This window comes from Amborella trichopoda, chromosome 9 (assembly GCF_054954075.1).
Source record: "Amborella trichopoda isolate Santa Cruz 75 chromosome 9, AtrichopodaSantaCruz75HAP2 v2.0, whole genome shotgun sequence".
Lineage (NCBI taxonomy): Eukaryota > Viridiplantae > Streptophyta > Magnoliopsida > Amborellales > Amborellaceae > Amborella > Amborella trichopoda.
In genome coordinates this window covers 6,878,699-6,904,309 of record NC_142344.1, presented here as the reverse complement: position 1 = coordinate 6,904,309, position 25,611 = coordinate 6,878,699, and the positions used below count along the sequence as shown (strand labels likewise).

Genomic DNA, 25,611 nt, shown 5'->3' with positions numbered 1-25,611 from the left:
TCTGGGTCCTGCGCCTCACCTCCATTAGCCCATTCCAATTGGGTTTTTGGGCTTTTCTCTCTCTAGAAAATGGCCCACCCCATCAACCTGGTTTGATCCCAAAAAACCCATTTTCGAAGAGGCTGTAATTCTCGAAAATGGAGGTGAAAATCATGGAGGGGGGACCCAATGACCCAGCATGTCCTTTAATGGTGGATTCTAGCCAGGTAACCCAGAGATCAGAGGGTGATGAGAGAGATGTGGTGCAGAGTTTAGTGGAAATTATTGAACGCATTGGATCTTATGGTGATTATAGGAGGACCCAAAGAAAGGAATGCTTCAATCTAGTGAGGAGGATGAAGCTTTTGGCTCCTCTGTTGGAGGAGGTTGGGGAAATGGAGAGGCCATTACCAGAGGAGGCCATTGCCTGTTTCTGCAAGCTCAAGAAGGCGTTCATGTCGGCGAAGAAGCTGTTGAGAACCTGTCATGATGGGAGCAAGATTTATCTGGTAAGGGCCTCTAATGGTTATGCCCATGCAGAGAGAGAGAGTTGCCTTCTCTTTTCCTGGCGTGCTGTGAATTTGGTTTGTTCTTTTGATAAGAATATTTGGATTCTATGCATTAATGGAAAAGCAAAGAACAAGAAATTGAAATAATATTGAGTTTTTCCTTTTTTTTGGTACACATTTCCTGATTCTAGCAATGTGTAGGCTTTGGAGAGCGAGTCGGTTGCCGGAAGATTCCATTCAGTGAATGAAAAATTGAACTTTGCTTTGGATGACATGCCTTATGAACTGCTGGGTATCTCAGATGAAGTGAAAGAACAAGTAGGCTCCTGAATTTTTTTCTTCCATTTTGTTCTTTCTAATATTTAAGCTCTGAAAATATTCAGCCAAGGTGGTTCGATGAACTTTCATTATGTTCTCAAATATTCATTTGAATTCTAGCTTCCTTATACCAACACAAATCAAATTTGGCCTAATACTCTGTTATGTTGTTTAAAAATTCTAGTAATATGTAAAACTAGCAGTCAGGTATCTGAGCTATGATAGCTCCAAATGGAGCAGACATTGTCATTTATTTCCTGCTATTAATCTTCAAACACCATAAAAATGTTATCTTTTGACATCAAGTTGATTATGGTTTAGAAAAGGTTATGAAGTTCAGTCTGATGGAGCGATATGCAAGAAAATTGATTATGAAAATCCGTTTATATTTCCGATGAAAAAAGAACTCCCATTTCTGTCTCTCTCTTATCTGATACATTCATCCGAATCTCTATCTCTCTCTTTTACTAGCCATTTGATTTTCAACATGAGAGATGTTCTCACATTTAATACAAAAAGTTTCTCACTCTTTGTTACCACTTCTCTGTGAATCAAAGAAATGGAAATCTGCCTTACCCTTGAATTGGTACAGGTTGAGCTAATGTGCCTGCAACTTAGGAGATCAAAGAGAAGAACAGATACTCAAGATATCGAGCTTGCCATGGATACAATGGTGGTGTTCTCTAAGAAAGATGATAGGAATGCAGATAGTGCTATCCTCGAGAGACTTGCAAATAAGCTGGAACTTCATACCGTCCCTGAATTAAGAGCAGAGTCTATAGTTGTTAGGAAGCTCATAAAAGAAAGATCTGGGCAAAATTCAGAGACCACTCAACAGATTATTGACCTCCTTAACAAATTCAAGAAAATTGCAGGCATTGAGGAAAACCAAGGCTATGGAATTGACAATGTCTTTTTGCCGAAAAGCCTTGAGAAAAGCCCTTCGTTATTGATTCCAAATGATTTCTTGTGCCCCATTACCTTGGAGATCATGACCGATCCTGTTATCATTGCAACTGGACAGGTAAAACATCACATGCTGTGAAGGTTTGCATGCACAATTATATCCATTCATTTATTCATACATACATACACACACACGCACACACAATTGTACACAGGAATGCATATTATATATATATATATATATATATATATATATATATATATATATATATATATATGTGTGTGTGTGTGTGTGTGTGTGTGTGTGTGCATGTATCAAAACCCGCTTGTACAGAATTGTTGCTCCCAAAGGATTGCTCCTGGAGGTTTAGTTGTGACCAATGGTTTAAAAAACGGATCGGTGCCTTGGATCGGGCACCCCAAAAACCCATCCAGATCGGTGAATCGGTCATCCAGATCAGAAATCGACTGAATCGGTCGGATTAAGCCTTAAAACAAATTAAAAAAAAATTATTAAAATTCATTATAAATGTTGTTTTTTAAGAATCCAATAAGAAATGGGGGTACTATATTATTAACTTTCATTTTTTTCATCAATTTGAGAATATTAAGATGTTTTTTCCTGTATGAACTTATGTTAACCATTAAATTTACATCACACATAAGAAACATCATAGAATTATCATGGATGAAGTATATAATCATACATGGACAAGAAAAATATGATACTTGTATTACCTTTTATTTTATTTTTTTGACAAGAAATACTTGTTGTATTACTTTTTATTTTTTTGACGAGAAAATAAGAAAATAACTAGAAATACTTGTTGTATTAAGAAATACCTTGTTTTTTTTTGACAAGAAATACTTGTTGTAGTACTTTTTTTTTTTTTGACAAGAAATACTAGTTGTATTACCTTTTATTCATTTTTTGACAAGAAAAATAAGAAAATGATGGGTTTTTGGGATGCTCGATCCGGGGCACTGATCTATTTTTTAATTATAATATAGCACTATAATATAGTATTATAACTATTAATTATAATATTACATCAAAATAATTTAAAAATATTAGAAAAAACTTCCATATAATTTAAAAATAATTTTAATGTATATAAAAATAATTATATTGACATAAATTTAACATAATCATATTTAAGTTATTAACATAAACAAACAACAATTTCATATAATTATATTAATTTTTGTAAATTATTATTCTTGTGGACATCAACTGCACGTAAAAGTAAACAAAATTGACGAAGGATAACTTTAGTTGACTAAAGATCACCCTCACGGACCACGAACTTTATTAGATTGAGGTCACAATTACGTAGAACAACCCTATTAACTATGGCGACCCATTGCATGTAAGATAACAAATTTGTAAGAGGGTGTGGTTTGTACTTTAATGATTTCGCATGCACACCGATGGGAATTATCCCACATCGCAGAGTTAAGGAAGAACTGCCTGGTATAAAGTGTTTGTGGCGGGTGCATGTTAATGTTAGAGTGTGTACAGGTTTGTGACGTGTACCTCATGTTATCGTGCTGTGAGTGTTGTTGTTATGCTTATCGCCCTACGAGTGACGTGTCCTGTTATGACGACGGTTGAGAGCGCACACAACATATATGCCTCCCAATTTTTTAAAAAAAATTCAAAGCTTACTCCTACCGGTTGAAATTGCTGTGTCATTGTTGCGACTCGCCGAATTACTGTAGCGAATCGTCGAGTTATCGATACAAATCACCGTTTCACCTCTAGACACACCTGATTTCCAATTATAAACAAGAATCGGCATGGGACGACCGATTCCCAAGTCGAATTAGCCGATTCCGTGCCGACTCGGCTATTTTTAAACCACTGGTTGTGACCATGTGGAACTTTCAGAGTTATTATGTCCTAGACATTTATCACTTATTGGCTGACAAATATGCTAGTTGGTCAAATTCTCTTAGAAAAATTTGTAACTAGAGTATTCTGCTGTTAGATAATTCACCACTCATTCTGGCTGTTTTTTTTTAGGTTTCTGCATTTATCTGTGTTTGATGATATTTCCACTAATATTCGTAATCCCAAGAGTGATACAGTCGACAATGGAAGCTGTTGTCTTATAAATTAAAGATCCCCTGTTGCTCCAATCTTCATGCTTGTTTCTTCTTTTCGACAGACATATGAGAGATCGAGCATACAAAAATGGCTGGAGTCAGGTCATAGGACCTGCCCAAAAACCCGACTAACTCTCTCACACCTCTCTCTAGCCCCAAACTATGCCCTCCGTAACCTCATTTCTCTATGGTGCGAGAAATATAATGTGGAGCTCCCCAAGAAAGAAAACACCTCCTTGGGCTCTGAAGGCTCCTCTGAGCACAAAGAGGAAATCTCTGCTGTGGTTCGAGACCTCTCCTCACACCTTGAAGCCCAAAGAGCAGCAGTCATAAAGATACGCCTTCTTTCTAAAGAGAACCCCGATAACCGGGTCCTCATAGCCAGAGAAGGTGCAATTCCCCATCTCATCAGCCTTCTCTCATATCCTGAATCCAAAATCCAAGAAAACGCAGTGACCTCTCTCTTAAACCTCTCTCTCGATGAAGGAAATAAGAGGCTCATTGCAAAGGCTGAGGCCATACCAGCCATTATCGAAGTGCTTCGTCGTGGAAGCATGGAGGCTAGAGAGAATTCAGCAGCAGCTTTATTCAGCCTCTCAACGGTTGATGAGAACAAGGTAACTATTGGCTCTCTAAATGGGATACCCCCATTAGTGGATCTCTTAAGGGAAGGGACAATTAGAGGGAAGAAAGATGCTGCAACTGCACTTTTCAATCTCTCTCTAAACCAGGCTAACAAACTAAGGGCAGTAAAGACTGGGGCCATACCACCATTACTACAACTACTCCAAGATAAGAACTTGGGTATGGTGGATGAAGCTCTATCGATCCTCTCTCTACTCGCTATGATACCAGAAGGGCATGGAGTTATAGGCCAGCAATCCTTTATACAAACTTTAGTGGAATTGATCAAGGAAGGGACACCCAAGAACAAGGAGTGTGCAGTGGCCTTGTTACTTGACTTGGGTCTCACCAACTCATTCCATATATTGGCAGCTCTCCAGTTTGGTGTTTACGAGCACCTCATTGAGCTCGTTCAAAGTGGGAATAACAGGGCTCAGAGGAAGGCGAGCTCTCTCTTGCAACACATGAGCAAATGTGAGCAGGTCCCATGAGGCTTGCACCGACACTGTTAACCATTTGGATCAAATTGTAAAGCTCCATTCACCATGTAACAACTCACATTTCGTGTTCTCTCACCGTATAAAGTCCAGTGCAGTCTAAGGGACTATGAAAAGCCATATTCTGTTGGGGTTGAAAAACCATACTCCTATGAGATCAGATGAGGTATGGTGATAGTGATTACAAGGGTCCTCTTGTACCTCAGTGTGTTCTGCTGTCACTCTCCCCATAAGTCTACATTCCATTGTAGGATCATGACCCCAATTCACTATGGTTTCTAAAGTTGATGGGTTTGTAGTGTTCTACTTCTTAGTATGGTTCTGACCTTCATATTCTCTCTCTTTTTTTTTGTTGTATGTTTGTTATGTCATGTGCAGTTATAAATTAAAGTTATTCACTGTCATTTCTCTGTGGGATTCAGTATGTGGGTTCTGACCTACACAAATTATGCATCGTTGGGTTAATGTGTGAGTAGTAAACAAGGTATTTGATCAAGGGCTGGTAGATAAGCTTGGTTCCTAAAGTGGGTTGATTTTACAATTGGTGATTTGTGTTGGATGTAACTAGACAAGGGGCCTGTCAAATGCAGGTTAAAATAAAGTTATTAGTAGCTAATTTATTTTTATTGCCTTCGCCTTGTGATGTGTAACTAGTCTCATAGTCTCATCTAATTGGGGTTCTAAGCCGACCTTTTGAGGTCTCTTACCACTTAGGGTATGGTATTTTATAGTGGCATCAATTCCATGGACTTTCCCAATCTTTTCTATGCATGGTTCAAAGAGACAGAATATGACAAACTTGTCATGCTTGGTGCTTTTGAAATGCCCACAGGTGATTTGTATGGCTTGGTTGACTACTAATGTGTAAATATTGGTTTTTAAGTAAGGTTTGCTATCAGGAACTAAATCGACTTTCCGAATGACTTATTACAAGAAAGATGAACTATTTTTAGGATGATGTTTTTTTCCTTTATAGCATACATTTCAAGTTGAGATAATCAATTGGAAGGTTTTCCAACATGGAACTCTCTTTTCTAGTGGAATTTTAAGGTGCAACTTACTTCTGTGGTATAAAATAAATGAACGCTTTTTACTCTAATGCAAATTAAAGAAAAATGGGAACTTTGTATAAATATTAATAAGATTCTTGCAGTCATAAAACATGTTAAAAAAACTGGAGTCTACATAAACACTAGGCTGAGTACTGATCAGACTACAAAGGGTAGATCCCTGATGCACTTGAGTGGGAAAAATGATAATTTTGACTCCCCCTTACAAGTAATCCCAGCTTTGAAGTTTACAGATAAGCCTCTCTCTCTCTCTCTCCCTCTCTCTCTCTCACATGACGCTGGAGAAAAGGGGATGGGCCCTCAAAGGTAATCCCAGCTTTGAAGTTTAGAGATGGGGAAACCTTTCTAAACCTCCTTATATATAAGTCTTTGGGAAAAGCGCAGATACCTTCGAGTTTGAACTTTCTAAGCAACCTCCAACAAACCTTTTTTTTACGCAACTTTTATTCCAAATCATATTTTTGTTAGCAAATACACCCCCAAATCAAAATAAATAAATAAATAAATACCAAAATACCATCCTTTAAGTTAAAAGCCTCTCTCTTTTCCAATCGTGGTCTCGGTCCGGCAACAGGATAGCGGTCCGACACTAACTGCATGCAGTCCAGCAAATCCAACATTCAGTCCGGCAATTGTTTCCATGTCTAGGTTATCGGTCAGGCAAAAGGAAATGCAGACCGGCATTGGGTGGCCTTGGTCCGACAAATTTTTTATGGGGTCTAACAGTTGTTCTACATGGTCCGATAAGTGATGACTTCGATCCAGCGCGTCTTTACCTCAGTCCAACGCATGTTCACGTCGATCCGACAATTGTTTACTATGGTTCAATAGTCAACATTTGGTTGCGTATTTTATAAGGATGTGACGTGAGCTTATACGAACAAAGGTATTTTGATCTAAATAAATATAACTTTTTGACTTTGAGGGTTATTTGCTAGAAAATTATTTTTAGGATAAAAGATGCGAAAATAAAGTTTGTTGGGGTGAGGTTGTGTAAAAAACCCAAAGTTGGGGGCATATGCAATTTTCCCAACCGTCCGATCGGAATGGATGGAGAAGACCCTAATCCCAATGTAAAATCTATTATATACTGTTTCATTTTTAATTCTTTTTTTCTACCAGACATTTTTGGCACCGAATTTGAAGTACCTAATCCTCTGTTAAACTCACACCAGCAAAAAATATATAAAACAAAACTACCAATAATGGCCATTTTATTTTTTTGAAATTATTTTTTAATATTTTATTTAGGTCATTGAGATTATTACATATCCCAAATTTCATATTCATATGATTTATAAAATAATAAAATAACTCCGAGATGTGATCACCCAATCAGTAGCTCACTTGTGAATTTTGGAGAAGGCTGAATAGGAAGGGAAGTGTATAAGATATACATAGCGGAAAAGTATAGAAAGTTTTCCCTTAGAGATGAAACCCCCCTCTCTCTCTCTCTTTCTTTTCTTTTTTTTTCTTTTTTGAGGCACAATATTGCCACACTTTAAATGCCTGAGGTACAATAACGTGTTAGAACAATGTTTTTTACTTTTTGTGAACCCATAAACAAGGCCAAATTTATTCATTTTCAAGAAATTCTGATGAATTGCTGACATAAATCTCACCGAGAGAAAACCAGTGGTACAAACCACTCGTATTCCAAAGTAATTTCTGAACAAACCCAACCAGCCAAAAAAAAACCTTTGTAGAACCACTCACATTTCCTACTAATTTCTAAACAATCCTAACCAGCCAACCCATAAAAGCACACAAATTTCGTTGAGGAAATGAACTGCTGTGAATTGATTGATTTATTTTCACAGAGCTCCAAAATGATTTGAAGAGAAAAAACTAGTATTACATGGGGTATGTTAATGTACAAATATACCTAGCCAAAACTAGAACTAAAAATAATAAAATAGAAGATGTGTACAAGTATAAGTTTATTTAGATCTAAAAATTGCCGATAGGCTTCGAGGGGGAGACGGAAGCATTTTCTCAATAAGAGGAGCACCTGCCTTCAGAGTTTCCATGATAACCTTTCCAAGCACAAACCTGACTTGTTCGAGGTCGCCTTGCCTCAGAAGCTTGTAGTCTATTTCAGAGCTCTCTTGCACAGCTCTTGGATTTCGATCACTTCGAACAACCTCGAAGATCATTGCCACTTGATTGGCCATTCTCTTAGATATCAGGGCCTGTGCACGTTTATTCACAATGTCACATGTATTATCAAGTTTTGAACAAGTTGAAAGGAAAGTAAGGCAAAAAGAAACAGGTAGTTTTATATAAACGGTTCGGTTTTTTTTTTTGATGAAGTTAACGGTTGTATTAAAGAAAAGAAAGGGGAGTACAGAGGACCTTCGATGTGACCCACAGGTTGGATCCCTTGACAAAAAATGGGCTACCCTACAAAAGGGCCCTGTACAAAAATTATATGGGGCTGTTTAAATTGCCCATTGCAAAATGTAAAAAAAATTGCGAGGCTGGGGACCACAAGGTTGCATAACACCTGGGGTGTAAGTGGTGCTAGTCTCCATGTTCTATGGTGATTGAAATTGCGCCCTTCACCCTCTGGTCTGCAAGGGAGTTAGAGGTCCTCCAAATGTGTGACCATGAGACAACTAGGTCCCTACAAAGGTGCCTAATCTCATCGAAAACAGAGGCGAGGTACCAAGGTGGGACTGCATGGCCAGCTGCCCAAGAGATTACATTTAAAGCGTCTCCTTCTATGATGAGGGAGCGACCCCCAACGTGGTTGAACAGTTTTGAGTCCGGTAAGAAAGGCCAAGGATTCAGAGGATTGGGAGTCTGCCTGACCTATGCTCTCAGAAAAAGATTGAGAGTATTGCCAAGGTGGTCCCACCCCCTACTGCCGGTCCAGGGTTGCCAAGAGAGCAACCGTCAAAGTTGAATTTTACTATGCCCTCCGGACCTGCTGCTGGTCCAGGGTTGCCGAGAGAGCAACCGTCAAAGTTGAATTTTACTATGCCCTCCGGAGGTGGGACCCAATTTGAAGCGTGAGACGGCCAAGGAGGCTGAAGAAGGATTAAGTTTTTCCAGTTAGGCAGGAAGGTCGATGCCAAGACTCCATGAAATTCCTTGCGGTGGGAGGCCCAGAAGATGACCTGGGAAATGATCTAATGGAAGAGGGCTGAATTCTCACATTGGTGCATCTGAAAATACGAGAATTTCTCAGTCCATAAAGCCCAAATGGTTGCTGCGATGAATGCCCGCCATAAGATTCTCCCGGCTTTGGGCCAAGGGGTGTCCGCTGAAAGTTTGAACAAGTCAGGGATGGAGGCCGGGGTCACCAAGGTCAAGCCGAAAAGTAGCAGGATCCTGCCCCAAAGTTCGAAAGCGAAGTTACAGTGGATGAACAAGTGAGAGTTAGACTCTTCTTCGCAGAGACGCATAGCACAGCGATTAGGAATTGGAATACCCTGTGCTATAGAAGTCCACACTTTGAAATCACAGAGGATGGGTGGTGAGGAAAGGTGGGAGGTTCCGTCAGTTCTTGTAAAAGGAAGAGACCGTAAAAAGGCCGGAGGGAGAGGGCGTCCAGACGAGATTGTCAGGTCCAGAGATGGCAAGAAAGGAGGAGTGCAAGATAGAAGAAAGGGAGAGAAACTCGTCAAATTCTGCCTCAGATAAAGACCGTTTGAATGATGTAACATCTCATCAGTAACCGAGGACGAAACGTTGGTGGCAAGGTTGAACAGAGAGGGGAAGCGCTCCCTAAAGGGTGTGTGACCCAACCATAGGGTCAGACCAGAAGCCGACTCTGTGTCCTTCCCTAGAGTGGAATCTGATAAACCTCGTAAAGCTGGAAAGGGAGGAGAGGAAGGACTTCCAAGCCCCTGAAGGTCTGCTTGTGGCACCACTTACTGGAAGCCAGGTTTCGAATGGGATCCTGTACTTTCGTCGCACCACTTCTATCCACAGCAAGTTATTTTGGGTCGGTCGCCAAATGCCACCACCACTTTTCGAGCAGGGCTGAATTTTGTGTTTGGAGGTTGCGAATACCTAGTCCATGAATGTGTTTGGGTTGGCACACTTTATCCCAGGTGATGAGGTGGAATTTATTTGATTATGCTTCCCCAGACCACAGAAAGTTCCTCATGGGCTGTTCTAGCTGACTAGCTACAGTCACTGGCACATGGAAAAGGGACATGTTGTACACTGAAGTATTAGCCAGAGTGGCTTTAATGAGAGTATTTCTTCCTGCAAAGGACAGGTCTCATCTACCTTTCCAGCCTGCTAGGTGACGGTCTACTTTGTCTATGATGTGGGACCTTTGCCTCTTTTTGGGTTTCCCTAACCCCAGCAGCATTCCTAGGTAAGATGTGGGCAGGTCATCAACTTTACACTTCCATTCAGGGATTAGGGCTCTAGTTTGAGATTGGAAAAGAGCCACCCCTATCATGGTTGATTTCTCCATATTGACTTTGAACCCTGTGGCAAATTCAAAACATTTGAGGAAAAGGTGGAGGTACTCAATTTCAATGGGGGCAGCATCTATAAAAACCAACATATCGTCGGCGTATTGGAGGTGTGAGACCACAGGGCCTCTAAGGCTACTTTTGAAGCCGGAAAGAAGACCAGCCTGATACACTGTAGAAATGGACTGAATGAAGATTTCAGCTGAAATTGCAAAGAGGAAAGGGGACAGGGGGTCCCCTTGGTGGAGGCCCCCAAAGGAAGGAAATGGGCCTTTAGGGGCTCCATTGACTGAAAAGAAGGAGTTAGAGTGGCACCCCCTCATCCAATTCCTCCAGCGCACCCCAAAGCTCATTCTAGTCATTATTTCATCCAGTAAGGACCAGTCTACGTGCTCGTAGGCCTTTTCCCAATCTATCTTGAAGATGAGACCTGGTCTATTGGCTAGGTGTCTGGAGCGAAGGCATTCATGCACCACTAGGACGCCGTCCAAGATCTGCCTCCCTTTGATGAAGGCGCTCTGGGAGAGATCACAAGAGGTAGGACCTCTTTGAGTCTGGAAGCTAGCACTTTAGAGAGAACCTTGTAGGTTGAATTGATCAAACTTATCAGCCGAAAATCGTTCAATTCTTTAGCGCCCTCTTTTTTGGTGGACAAGGGCAATGAAGGTTGCCTTCATCGCTTTGTGAAGGATACCTTTGTGGTAGAATTCATTCATAAAGTTGAGGAAGTCTGGAAGGAAGGTTTCCCAAAAAGGGGCTACCGAAAACCTTATGGGGCCAGGAGCTGTCTTTCCCGAGCTCCTTGATGGAGGCCAGGATTTCAGATTCCGGCCTTTCCAGCCACTAGGTCCAATGGTCTGAGATGGAAAGGAACTGGATATCCCCCATTCTAGGCTTGGGTGTGAGGGGTGCCTTATAGAGACTTTGAAAAAATGAGAGGATGGCCAATTTGATGTCCTGTGGTTGATCTAATGCCTTGTTTCCTACCTTGATGGTAGAAATTGAGTTGTCCCTTCTACGGCAATTGGCGATCCTATGAAAAAACCCCGTGTTATGATCCCCAGCTTGTAGCCATTTGACCCTGGACCTCTGGTAGATCTCCTCTTTCTTAAGGATAGAGAAGTATTCCAATTTAAGTTGGGTCCACAGTTGTGAGTCAAAGAGAGATAGTGGTTGGGATTCTTCGGCAAGATCAAGGGCACAAATAGCTTGTAGGTAACTATGTTTGGTTTGTGAGAAGTTCCCAAGGTTGGTTTTGCTCCAAACTTTAAGAGAAGCCTTCAAGAGTTGAGCTTGGTTTGTAGCCTGTAGCCTGCCTTCCTGGCGACCACAGAGGCAAAAGATGCCCACCAAGCGGGGATTAGAGAAGAAAGGGAACCTTCTTCAAGCCACGAAAGATCAAAACGAAAGGGTCTCAGGCCACTCGTCACTATTTGAGTGTCTAGGATGCAGTGATTCAAAAAGCGGACCATACAGCGCCTAGGCGGTCCAGAAGGCCTGGGCGCATTGCCCAAGCCTAAGCGGCAGTCCCTAGGCAGCCGCTCCGCCCAGAGGCGGAAATTTTTTTTTTGGTAGTGATTTTTTTTTTACAATATAAAAGGTTAGATGTATGGTTTTAAGTTCATTTGAAACCTAAAACTTATTGGAGCCCATTTTAGAGAGAGAAAGCCTCCAAAAAACTAGTTTTTGTTGATTTCTTTAGGATCGAAGGGCAAAGTTGACAAAAATTGATCAAAACATCACCCATTGATATTATATTTAATTTTTGATGTTTTATAAATCTATTGGTTTTTAGAAGATTTTGAGTCCTTAGAAGCATCTTTAAGGTGGAAGTTTGAAGATTGAGCAATGGAAGTTTGAAGATTGAGCAATCAAACTCAAAGTAAGTGCCCTAAATACCTAATTTTTATTTTTTATACAATATATCCTTTTTTTATTCAAATGGGCATCCTTTTTGAATTCGACTGGGCCGCCCAAGTTCTGGGCACCCACCTGGACCCCCCAGGCCACCTAGGACCCGCCTAGCGCTTTTTGAAACACTGCTAGGATGATCGGGCAATGGTCAAAGGTAGGTTTTGGTAAGGTAGAGGCATGGGATCCAGGGAAAGCCTCATCCCATTCCAATGAGAAGAGAAATCTGCCCAGTTTAGATAATGTGGGCAAACTGGAGTGGTCAGACCAGGTGTACAGGTTATCTTGTAGAGGGATGTTCATGAGCTCATTGCAAGCAATGAAGTCCAAAAAGTCCCTCATTCCTTGAGAGATGTTGGGGTTGGAGTTTTCTCTCGTGGGACCACCTCGTGATCTTGAAGTCCCCTCCAAGGTACCAAGAGGGGTGGGGAAGGGATGCAACAAAGTTCAGTTCTTGCAAGAGATAGGGTCGCAGGGCACTTGGATAGGGTCGCAGGGCACTTGCATTGGGCCCGTAAATGGCGGTAAACTTCCAGGGGAAGCCGTCTGAACATCTTGTTACGAGGATCGTGACAGAAAATTCCCGAATATGGGAACTGACGAAGGTGTGTTCTGAAGGGTTCCAGATTACTCAAATTCCCCCAAAAGCACCGGTGGCCGGTAGTTACGTCCATTGACAGGGTCTACAAACCCAAACCTCACGGACAAGCTGCAAAGAGGGATCGGGTTGTTTGGTTTCAGTGAGGGCCAGAATGGCAGGGCAGTGCCTCACACTTAAGTCTCTAGAGGCATTATGTTTCTGGGTTTGTCCCAACCCCCTAACATTTCACGAAAGGATCTTCATGAGGGGATGTTGGGGGTTTGGGCAGAGGCCAGTCTCAGTGACCTCCTTAGAGCAGGGGCCAGTCTCAGTGACCTCCCTTGGTCTGTGAGTAGTCCCATAGGCCTACTACTTATGTTCTCTTCGAAGAAATTGTGAAGGGCCTCTTCCGGGCCTTCGTGGGGAAGCCCATAACCCTGAAATCCATATTAGTATTGATACTCTTTCTAGGCCAAAATTTGATGATTCTCATATCAAAATATTGTCTTTTTCTCTGTATCAATAATGAACCTTTCTAGATAATCGCTAATAGATTGAACCAGTGCTAAGAATGAGGTTAGGAATTGACCATATTCACACAAACAACAAAAATGTATATGCTCTGAGAGAGAGGTATGGGGGAGGGGGGGGTAGGGGTGGGTGGAATTGGTGTATCCAAAACAATGACTAAGGGCATACTTCCTAATTAAGGAGGCAATTTTGCCAATCCTGTTTATAAAAACCACGTTGAATGTCTAGATTTCAGCAAGCAAGCACCAATCAAGTAAAAAAAGGTCCTATAGTTCTTTAAAAATGCTAAAAATGTCAAATAAAAAAGTAGGAGATAAAAAGACCAATTTGACTAAATTCTCAAAATGAAACTAACATGGAAAGAATACATACCAAACCTAAACATGGAGAAAGTGGGAGGTCAGACACTGTTTCAAGAGAGGCATCTGGTTCAGACATAGCATCTATTGACGATATCACTTTTAATGCAAATTGTGATACTTCAGATGACAGTAGCGCATCAGTTTTAGTTTCCTTTGACTCCAAAATTTCAGGAAGATAATGCACACCAACTTGAGCATTTTGTCTTCCTATGCTCACTGCTTTGCTCCAATTGCCATGAAACAAAAAGGAGGAGAAAGTCCATACTACAAGAGCCTCTTGTGGTTGACTAAGCAAAGCAAGGTGAAATGCTAACAGGCCAATCCTGCCAAACATAAAAAGAACTGCACTTAGAGAGAGGCATGGAACATGTGGTTTCTGATCGGTTCCACAAAAGGTCTGCTGATTTTGTAGCCAACTAATTTAAGCAGTGTGTATGCATGCATGCACACATGTGGGTGTGTGTGAATGCGCGTGTGGATGTGTGTGTGTGAGGTGCAAGAAAGATAGAATCACTTGATAATAAGCATCCCTAATAGCATCATAGATGCCACACATGACAAACCACGATATAAAAGTAAAGAACATATATAGACATAGCAGCTTACCATAAATTAGTATTAGAAGGGCGATTTGATGCAAGCAACTTATCTAGATTAGCAAATAAACCCTGCAGAACCCAACCATACCATATCAGAATAAATATAAGGCAACATGCAATCACATATTCCCTAGAATATGAGTCTAAAAGGCTTTTGAGAAGAAAAAAAAAGATACCCCGCATTAGCACATAATACATGATATTCAAAGGCTCATGTCAGAGGGAAAAACCAAACAAGAAAAAGATTGAGAAGCAAAGTCCCTATCATGGTAGCATCATAAAATCAATCATAGCATCACAAACAGTGATCAGATCCAGTTACATGTACATAATCTTCTTTGACACCGAACATGAATAGTACCAACCAAAATGAAGACTACTCCCTGGATGTGAAGTATCTGTACATTTCTTTAGGAATGAAACACAATTAGGACTGATCACTAAGGGAAAAAATTTTAAGTATCTTACAAGGGCCTTGATTAGTAGAGAATAAAACGAAGTTGGGGGAGAGTGGGTGCCCTTGTTATGAACCCAATGCCACCAAAAATTGCAAAAGGACCATAAACCAACACCAAGAAAGAATTAGTGAAGAACCAGAATAGGACCCTGACAAATTCGTTTTCACTAAAAGTTCTGTAATTATCCACAAGCGTTTGTAGAAACACTATTCCTGAGTAAAAGTGCGAACACAAAATACCCAGTGCCTGCTGAATACGTAAATTGTGTGTGCGCACACATGCATGTGTGTGTTTGTGTACACGTGAGCAAGAGAGGAGAGAGAAAGAGAATAAATAATCTTAACCAATTTCCGCAGCCAAAATAAAGGCCACTTGGCAAAGAAAGAACATGGTGAGTTTCAAATGAAACCATCTAGGAGACCACAAGAATCAATAAAGCCAAACAAATCCTCCACACTAAAAGCCAAGAGAAAACTGGCATCTAAATATCACACACATATAGAACAAATGGATTACCAAAATAATATATGGGATTGTATACTATGAAACTATTTATCTTTGTTACTTGGAGGTCACAATTACTCCTAGTCATTAGATGTCAAATTGGAAGGTTTGGGGTGTGTCATGAAGTTTGCGATTTTTTTACCCTCTTTTTTTCTTTTTGTTCTTTGAGTCTAGTCAATGGCACTCTTACAACCACCTGATTTGAAATCTGACAGACAAGAATGATTGTGACCTCTATATACTTTTCCATAGCATCTTTAGGAATGAGGATTGTAATGGATACCAGTGATTAAAACTCAATCAAGGAATGGAACGAGGCAGGGCCTGAGCCTTAGTCAGCCAATCTGATGAGACGTGTCTATAAAAAGTTGATATAGTAACCTCGGGAAATGGTGAGACTGAGCCAATTCCCAAGGTCGTTTAACAGGGCCTAGCACCCTGCCACATCCGAGTAACTGAAGCATTCCAAGTCAGACTTGCCAAGTTTTAAAAAGCTTGCAGAAATCATGAAAAGTCACTTTGAAGTTTATTATGCAAACTGATGACAAACACCAGCAACCCCTCCAAAAATGAAGGTTTATTATGCATGGAACTTAGTATAGTACAAAACAAGCAAAAAGATACAGAAGCATACCATTAGCATATTGGGATTCCCATCAGAAAGGATCTTTGCTTGATGAGTCAAATATGCAGCCTGTAATCCAATATTTTAAAGTTTAGACACCAATTCCCTGCCACCAAGTAATCTCAACCACCATAGCAATTGCGAGAAATGGATAATAATATCACTCACATGTAGTGGAAGGACAATTTCGAGGAGTCTGAATTTCCATAGCAATTGGAGAGAGGCCTCAGCAGCACCAAATGCTAACATATAGTTCAATTCCAGTAACAGCCTAGCCTAAACTTAAAGAGTTAAAGATTTGTAATGAAGTGTCACTGAATTATACCACCACATATGCTAGCCACAAATGCACGTATGTACCTTACTCAGCATGGCTATGGAAGAAGAAAGATCTCGAATGGCAGAGGCAGTCTCTTTTGAGAAAACCAAATTAAGACGAGCCGCGATTCTAAATCCACGCAAAATTCTTGCTGCAGCAGAGTTGGGGTATCAATGCTTACTCAGATATCATAAAGGGTTATTTGGCTCTTTTTCCTTGCGATAAAAGGGGATAATTAGCTTTTTGACGATTGCAGAATTTCTATTTAGAAGTTTTATGTTAGTTTCAATCAATGTTTTTGAACTCAGCTCGACCCAGATATTCGGTCGTGGCCCAAGCCAGGTTACTGACCTGAGTCCGAGTGGACTTGGCCAAGTAGTATCCCCTATGAAAAAGTATAAAAATAAAAATAAAAATAAAAAATATAATTTTTAATTCGTACAAGGGAATTCGGCCTACTAAATGGTGAGTCCGAGTAACTCAGCCAGTCCGAGTGGACTCAACCGAGTCCTGAAATGCTCATTTTAACATAAGAAGGTTTTCACCACTTAGGTTAGATAGGGCTACGCTTTTCTCAACCAGGAATCTCCCTAATTCCCTCCATCCCTACTTCAGCATCTTCCTTCCTTTCAAAAATACATTGTCTCTATCTCTATAAATATTTTCTGGTAAAATGATAGCAGAGGGAGAAACCATTTTATTTTCTTTTTTTAATCACTTTGCACCACCACTTGTTGTTTTCCCTCCCCCCCAGCAACAATAAAAATTTGATTTCCCCAGCACAAATGCATCTTACAAGCTCATAAACATCTCAAACTTGATGTACCTAAGGTTTAGATACGCTTTACACAATGACATTCTTTCCTTTTAATTTCTAAAAATAGAAGAAAAAAGTTGATATAAGGTTGCAACCTTATGCTATAAACATAAGGTGCCCCTCAGAAATCCAGTAGAAAAAAGTACTCTGAAGCTAGCAAACCTTCAATTGATCATCCCAACCTTGATATGCATGGATATAAAGAAAAAATCTAATTTCAAATTTAAAAATTGGTGTATTCTGGAACAAGTTATCACGACCATCACTTTCAAGATTTTCAAGTGTTTATAGATCTGTTCGATGTGCATTGTTTGTTACATTTGGACATGGATTTTCAAGAAATGTTACGACTTACCACAATCTTCTCTAAATGATGCATGAGCAGGTTTCAGAGTTCGCAGCTGAAAAGTGAAAAGATAATTTTGTGGACAATTTAGAGAACCCTGAAACATTCAGAATCTATAAACAAATAACTGGAAGGATGGGGCTAGTATTCAGAAAAGGAAATTAATGCCATTCACCTTGCACATGCTCAAATCCTTCATCCCATTGGCATAATCATAGATTGTATTTGCGAAGGGGTCATAGAACAATCTGCTTTCCATGAATCAAATATTCATGCAAAGTAAGACAGAACATTAAGAATACAAATACCAATTACATAAAATAGCCCTAACTTAAATGCTTAAATGCATCACCATCCAAAAAATGACGGTGATGGATTATGGTGGACCATGGAAAATCAAAGTCAATGGGGGTCATCACCATCCAATAAATAATGGATGCCAATGAGGAGAGAGTGGTGACCACCATACATGATCAAATGCATCCAATTATCTCTCCATCATCCATCACTTCATTGGATGGTGACCCATATTGACAATGGCTATCCACTGCTCATTGGAATATGGAATGGCTTCCGTCCAATATAATTGCAATGTGTCCATGGTCTGTCCATCAATATCCATCATTTCACCAAATGGTGAAGTCCCAATGGACTATGGTTTTCTGTAGTCCATAAAAACTATTAGGCCTATGATAACAACCATAAAGGTTATGTCCAGCAGCTTCCCCATCACCCAGCAGTTATTGCTATGCAAGATATGAAGAAAATACATATACCCATTAATAGTAAAATCCCTTCGCATGCAGTCCTTCCAACGAATAAAGTCTTTATGATTACAACCAGAGGGCACGTGTGAATCAAGATTAGATTCTGTTTGAGCAAAGGGATCGGTTGTCTCAAAGCTTGATACCTGGTAGACCAAATATCAAACATATAAGGTAGAACCAGAGGATCCAAGTATTGACACACAATTACACATCAAAAAGAGACAACAGGTATCAAGTATCAAAAATAACTTAATTCTAGAAAAACAATTATCATACTTTAATAGTCTTGGATATCTTATTTGATTTTTTGCGTTTTTCATTCTCTTCTCCTCAAACTTATTCTTGTACTTTTATTTTTCTTACTCTCAAAAAAGCTTATCATTCATCCAAATAAAAGAAAAGAATTATCATATTATAAAGTCCAAAAGACCAGATATATAAGGAATACACAGACCTCAACAGTAGAACCTTGAATGTTCACGTGACAAACAGGAAATCGTCTACCCACAATTAGGCAATCATGAAATGTCCTTCTAATCTGCAAAATTCAACATAAGTCCCCAGAAGTAGCATTGCTGCATGTTTGCAAAAATTCATTAGTATTCAATAAGCACCTTGTTTAGACCTGCAGTGGTGACCACATCAAAATCTTTTGGTGTCTTTCCCAGCAACAAGTCTCTCACACATCCACCCACTAAGTAGGAATCATATCCTGCAAATGAACTGAGCTCATAAGAATGAATGAACAAACGAGTAAATATCTCTCTCTCTCAATATATATATATATATATATATATATATATATATATATATATATATATATATATGTGTGATAAGAGTACCTAGAGACTTGATTTGGTGGGTGTTAGAAAAGAAAAAAATCTCCAAACACTACAACAACTTGGTGAGAGATGAGTGAGTTTTCAATGACAATATGTCTACATCAGGGGTCAGTATTGAGTCCATACCTCTTTGTCATAGTTATGGACGACTTAACTAGGCACCTACAAGATGAAGTACTGTAGTGCATATTGTTCACGGATGATATAGTTTTGATCGATGAGAACCGAAATGGGATCAACACAAAATTAGAACTTTGGAGGGATGCTCTAGAATCTAAAGGTTTTAAAATTAGCCATAATAAGATAAAGTATGTGGAATGTAAGTTTTGTAATAATAGGAGTAGATACGAGGAAGTAGTTAAGATTGACGACCAAGAAATACCAAAAACAACACAGTTTCGATATCTTGGGTCGATAGTCCAGGAAAATGGAGAGATTGAGGAAGATGTCGTACATAGAATTAGAGCTAGGTGGATGAAGTGGAGATGTGGAACCAGAATTTTACGTGATCACCGCATACCAATGAAGCTGAAGGACATGTTCTATAGCACAGCTGTGAGACCAGCTTTACTTCATGGGGTAGAATGTCAGACAGTCAATAAACAACATTTCTATAGAATGAGTGTAGCAGAGATGAGGATGTTGAGATCGATGAGTGACAAGACAAGAAGGGATAGAATTTCAAATAAATACATTAGAGAGAATTTAGGTATGGCACCAATTGGTGATAAGAGATAGTAGACATAGGTGGGCTGGCCATGTGTGGCACAGACCAAATACAGCATCTGTTAAGAGGTGTGAGTTAGTTCAAGTGGAAGACTAGAAAAGGGCAAGGGGTAAGCCCAAAAGGACATGGTTGGAAGTACTGAGAAAAGATATGGGGACTTATGCCGTCACTGAGGGTATGACCCCTAATAAGCATAATGGCGAACCAGGATTGATGTAGCCGACCCTAATTAGTTGGGAAAAGGCATTGATAATGAAGATATATATATATATATATATATATATATAGAGAGAGATATTGGAAAACACTTAAAAACACTCATTAGTGAATCTCAACAGTATTTCACTCATGAGTAAATCTCTACAGTATTTCAGTCATAGAGGGATTTGACACAACCCCAAAATAAGCAAACTGCAACAATTTTTTTTTAATAAAGTAAGATCTTTGTTCATAAAATTTATGTTATGAAGAACACGGCCTCATTGATCCCCAGGTCAACACAACTCATTTCCATTTGGACGAGGTGGAGATTGTTCCCATGTGCCCCCCCTTTTAAGGAATTCCCTAAAAGATTATCAAGTTTATTGCTTACTGCTTTCAGAATCCTAAAAAGCAAAATATTGTGGAGATGCAGGTTCTCTAGTGTTGATTAAAAAGTGTAACATACCCAGCATGAGACAGAAAACAACTTTCTACCCTTCTATTATTGTAACATTTCTAGCGAATACTAACTCCAATGTTGTCTTCCAAACCCTGACAACAAAAGGGAGATATTAATAAGTGAATGGAAGGTCAAGAAGCAGGTAAGAGGCTATTAGAAGCAACATTACAGTAGTGGTAACAAGGGATAGAGGAAGGAGGAGTTTCTATCTAGAATGGTGGTGCGGTGAGCCCTAAAGAAATCAATTCCCCGTAATACTAGTGTAGTGCATGCTCTAGCGTTTAAAGAGTAGGAATGTTATTCTGGATGATTTCTATGGTATCAGTTTCTCTCTCTTTCTCTCTTTCTTTTTTTCTTTTTTTTTTTTCTTTTATTGAGGGGTAGTTTGGCAGTGCAATTCGATGTAATGCTGCAATCATAAACCCCTTACCAAATCAAGCTCAAATCTCAATCCTAAAGTTTGATATTTATTTTCTTGGCAGATCAATTATCGAATATGAACTTGGGATGAATTGCTGCAATGGTCAACATGTTTAACCAAGCTGGCCCAGTCCTGAATCCATGGTATAAGGTGAATTCTATGGTGTAAACCAAAATCTAGCCCTTAAGAAGAACTTCCGTGAAGGAAATTGGCGAAACTAAAGGTGTGAGTCAGCCTTATTCAGAAGGTTTAGGTTAGGATGGGCAGTATGCATGCTAAAATCCTGGTACATTTTTTCATCAAAGCAACATAGATGAAGCCGCGAGAAAACCAATAGGGCCTTCATTGGTAAGTAGGTTTGGACTTTGGAGGAAAAAGGCACCTTAAAAAGCCACCTCACAGGGAATTGGATTCTAAAGGTAGACTTGCACAATATGATGATCACTGATGGCCCTCTATAAAAGATATGTATTGCTAAAGGTAACACTTAACTTATGTAGCAAGGAGTAAAGAACAATGAGGCACCCCAGCTTCATACCAATCACAATGATATTGGATGGCCATGTATGTTTAGTTTATTTGATGTTCCTCGGATTATGCCTCTGTTGTTTTCTCGTTATCATAGGGATGGATTGGCACGGCGTGGAAGAAAAGAGGCACCATAGTTCAATGGGTAGCAAACACCATGAGGAGATTAAACAAATGGATATGTGTCTTCCTTACTCTGCACAAGTGTAACACCCTTGACTAAACACTATAATTACTTGGATAAATTGTGACTTCTCTCACTCCTATTCCTCATATGCTTCTCACTTCTAGTATGCCAGCCTAATCTCATGCAAATAGCAATAATTATTCCCGACTGTTTAACTTGATGCTTTAAATGAAAGATAACAACAAAAAACAAGTAACTGAAACCAGATAAAATACCAAAAACCACCACAAGCTACTCATTGTACACAAAAAGATTCCAAGTTTGGAGAATGGTTTAAATAAATAAAAAGTTGAAGCACCTTTTCTTTGGAGAACTTTCATAATAGTCCATACTGGAGATGCAACCATCCATTTGTTGACCCCAACAGTTCTTGAGTCCACCACCTTCCATGTTGATGTATCAAAACAATCTATATTCAAAGAAAAATATAATTACTATTCAAAAGATACAAGTAGCACAATCATTAGATAATCGGTGGCATGCAAAAATAATAATAATAATACTAAAAATAAAGGTTACTTGCTAGCTTATAATGTGAAACATGAAACAGAAGAGAACAATCAAAGAGAACTTGATATCCTTTTTTCCTTTAAGCCATATAGCCCGATACCTACAACTTAGCATACTTGTAACATTTTGAGAAGAAGAGTGCAGAATAAAGTCTTATGCTCAGTTCAGCTGCGTAGTCATTCCAACTATAGTCAGCAGGATAGGCATTGATTTCATGAGCGCTATTCCCCAAAATTAATCAGCTAGCTTATCCATATATATGTAATAGTCATTTCCAACTATAATCGGCAGGATAGGCATTTTAAATCACATTTCAAAAAGAACCAATTGGCTGTTTACACAAATTGTAATTTCTTGTAATTAAGGAAATAATCATGTATGAATCTTATAAACAGTCTCATGAGCCAAGGCCATGCTTCAGGGGAAATGGAAAAACTATAACTTTAGGCTCCGTTTCTCGAATGTTCTTGTGCTGCTAAGATGGTTAGAATTGACATTAGTTTAACACAATACCAAACTAAAGGATATATGATACTATGCAAAAGCCCTCCACCATGTGACGTGTCCTTATTACAAAGCTGAAAATTGAAATGCCATGCATTGTACTTCTATGCAAATAACAAATGATCTATTGAAACACACACGCACCCTCACCTACCTGCCCCACACCCCCCTCCCCCCCAAAAAAAAAAAACACAAACAAAACACCCACGTGGCAATAAAAGGCCTTTTAAGATCAAACAGCAGGAAAAAAAAAATTCAAAACAAGGATCATCTAGTAGCAACTTCATCATCATTATCTAAGCCTTATCCCAATTATTTAGGGTCGGCCACACGAATCTTGTTCTACCATTCTACTCATAAAATAGATTCAGAATTCATGAAAATATGCGACGAAGTTTTGCGCTAGCTGCTCTACCTAACACAACCTTCCTCCTTTATCCGGGATTGGGACTGGCCGTCAAATAGCAGCAACTTGTGATCCACAAACCAAGAATCATGTTCTTGTGCAAGTAATAAATGATCTATTGAAACACACAACCCCTCTCTCCCAGTCCCCAACCCCCACCAAAAAAGACCACAGACACCCACACACAAAAACAAGAAGGCGTTATAAGATAAAAAAGCAGCAACTTGTGATCCACAAACCAAAGACTCTTGATAATATTTAACCAAACTACTCCTAATATCACCCATTACTTTCACAACTTTGCTACTCCCATTTGCTGCCAATATGACTGAGAATACAATAAGTGACATCGATTCACCTTTTTACCATCAAATTATAAAAGAGAATGGTAATCAAGTTACTCACTAACCTAAAAAAAAAAAGTCATTAATCACAAGGGTCTTTGACTACCAGATCCATGAATTGGACAAGTTACACACCAAAGGTAAGACTTTAACATTCAACATCACTCATAAGACAGCATGACATGTGCTACATATGCGTAGACATTAGCAGTACTACTAGAACAGGTTGGAATCCATACATTATCAGTACAAGAAAGTTCATTTTGTGAATATGCTCCTGTGTTCAGCCCACATATTTGGCCGTCGAATAAGAACTGAAGGAATTCGATACCGTACAATCAAATGGCACTAAGGTACCACTAATATTTGTTCTAATTGAAAAGGACTGGCAATTTCAACTGGGAAGCCAAAGTGAAATGAGAAGGCCTAAACCAAGCATGGGTTCGAATAACAAAAATCGACAATGATAAAAGTATTCCTTGACTCCCCTCCTATAGCTCCTTATGGAAATCAAGGTTTATAAAGCTAAGTTTGATTATGAGATCATTACAAACAATATGAAGTAAAATAACCTTGTAGTAATTGAAATTTTTTGAAAGAATGCTCATTCTCAAAAATAAATAAATAAATAAGCAACAAAAATAACCATTGGTCTGACAATGCATTTCCATGTTGGCTCCCCTTGCCATTAAAAGTTTCAAGGAAAAAATGGTCAAGTAAAAAACAAGTACAATGAATTACCATTACCATTATTTACTTAACAAAAAAAAATTACCATTTTGGAAACAGAGGTTTTCTCCAGTGCTAGTTGCCGTATGATTCAATCTCTGAAACCAAACCCCGTATTAGTATAAGACCCACATGGCTGAGAAATAAGAGAGAGAGTGTGTAAACAAATATAGACGCAGATATTCAGTGTCAGGACAAAAACCCACATTGCGAGAAGACCCATTTGAGCGAAAACGAAGAGAGAGAAAGTACAAAACAAGTATAAAAAACTAGAAACAGAGCGAGCCCTTGCCTTTATGATGCAGAAGAGTGCGTCGAGAGATGAGGAAAGAGGAAATGGAAAAGAAAGGGTTCTCCTCTGAGCAATAATAGCCATAAGAGAGAATAGGAAACATCATCTCCAGAGGGTCGCAGGGGTGGGTATTGGTACAGCGGCCATTTTAGTGGTGAGTTTTTGCTATGAATCCATTAAAACTCCGCTTCTCATGCTTCGATGCGTTGTGATGGTAGCTTGACGGCCCAGCAATGGAATGGGATTTGGACGCCCGCTTGGTTGGTCACGATGTGCACAATTGCAACTCCACATTCCGGGTTCGATTCCAGAGCCCAATTCTCTGAGAGAGAAAAACCTTTTCGTTTTGAGGTGGGCGCTAATATGATTGTATAGAACCTCAACTCTATCTAAACTTTTCTCTTTTTAAAATCTATTCAAACTAATTTGACTGGATTGATTTTGACTATACCAAATAACATTGTTTGGAACTAACAGTTTTAAAATACTTTGATCTACATATATTTTAGGTTTTGGTTACTTTGATCTATTGTTGTGAGCAGTTCGATGCTAAAAGTTCACAGACGCTTTGGTTGTTACCTGTAAGGGAATCAAAGCGTCCGAAGTCATAGTTTTGGACAATTATGATGCCTTGCAATAAGTAAATTGTAACTAATAGTTCTGGACTACTTCCAACTGTAGTTCTAAACTACTTCGGATCTTTACAATGAGCTTTACATGAGCAATAGTTATGAACTAAATATATTTTGTAAAACATAATAAAAAAAATGCTAAGAAGTGTACGAGCGTAAAATGCAACATATCAATGACATTTTTTATGGACTGATTTTGTATAAATTGTGAGCCTTATGTCGTTGAACCAATACACATCTCAAAAACCCATTACAAAAAGGTTCATATAACATTGGAAAACCCTCAATTTGATCGCCTCGACCGCGAGAGACAGGTACACGAGGAAAAAATATATTTTGAGTGATGAAAATATTACATCTTGTAACATATTATCTAAACTATCTATTGTTATCTATTTTATTGTTTATAGATCTGTTTGTTTAGCACAATTTTAGGACCTTTAAATTTGATAAGTATAAATTGTTGGGTTTATGTGGCATTTAAAGGCCTTATGAGAGCTTGTATGAACATTGTATACAGCACAACAAACTCAGTAAGAGTGTGGTCCTCTTATGGACCAT

General features: G+C 39.2%; 2 protein-coding genes across 6 annotated transcripts; one reads left to right on the top strand and one right to left on the bottom strand.

Annotated features, from left to right (window-relative positions):
• The first annotated feature begins 3 nt into the window (after positions 1-3).
• Positions 4-5,346, top strand: PUB15 (Plant U-Box 15). Its single transcript, XM_006828657.4, has 4 exons — positions 4-488; positions 690-806; positions 1,399-1,830; positions 3,884-5,346. Exons 1-4 carry the CDS (start codon positions 138-140, stop codon positions 4,934-4,936), a joined length of 1,953 nt encoding a protein of 650 aa, XP_006828720.2. The 5' UTR covers positions 4-137; the 3' UTR covers positions 4,937-5,346.
• Positions 5,347-7,788: 2,442 nt separating this feature from the next.
• LOC18424055 (uncharacterized) lies at positions 7,789-25,036 on the bottom strand. Of its 5 annotated transcripts, XM_088847531.1 has the most exons (15): positions 24,998-25,036; positions 24,419-24,740; positions 24,173-24,224; positions 21,932-22,042; positions 18,882-18,979; positions 18,722-18,805; positions 18,277-18,410; positions 17,676-17,748; positions 17,510-17,597; positions 16,379-16,488; positions 16,187-16,294; positions 16,028-16,087; positions 14,439-14,500; positions 13,843-14,155; positions 7,789-8,204 (listed from the first exon to the last, which is right to left on the bottom strand). In XM_088847531.1, the coding sequence occupies exons 2-15, from the start codon at positions 24,500-24,502 to the stop codon at positions 7,953-7,955; spliced, it is 1,629 nt and encodes a 542-aa protein (XP_088703657.1). In that variant the 5' UTR covers positions 24,503-24,740; positions 24,998-25,036; the 3' UTR covers positions 7,789-7,952. The 5 variants fall into 5 exon arrangements, 3 of the variants coding, with proteins under 3 accessions (XP_088703657.1, XP_088703656.1, XP_011628844.2); XR_016041184.1 differs by lacking the exon at positions 24,998-25,036 and having other exon boundaries at positions 16,187-16,289; positions 24,419-24,841; XR_016041185.1 differs by lacking the exon at positions 24,998-25,036 and having other exon boundaries at positions 16,187-16,289; positions 17,510-17,555; positions 24,419-24,841.
• Between the last annotated feature and the right edge of the window lie 575 nt (positions 25,037-25,611).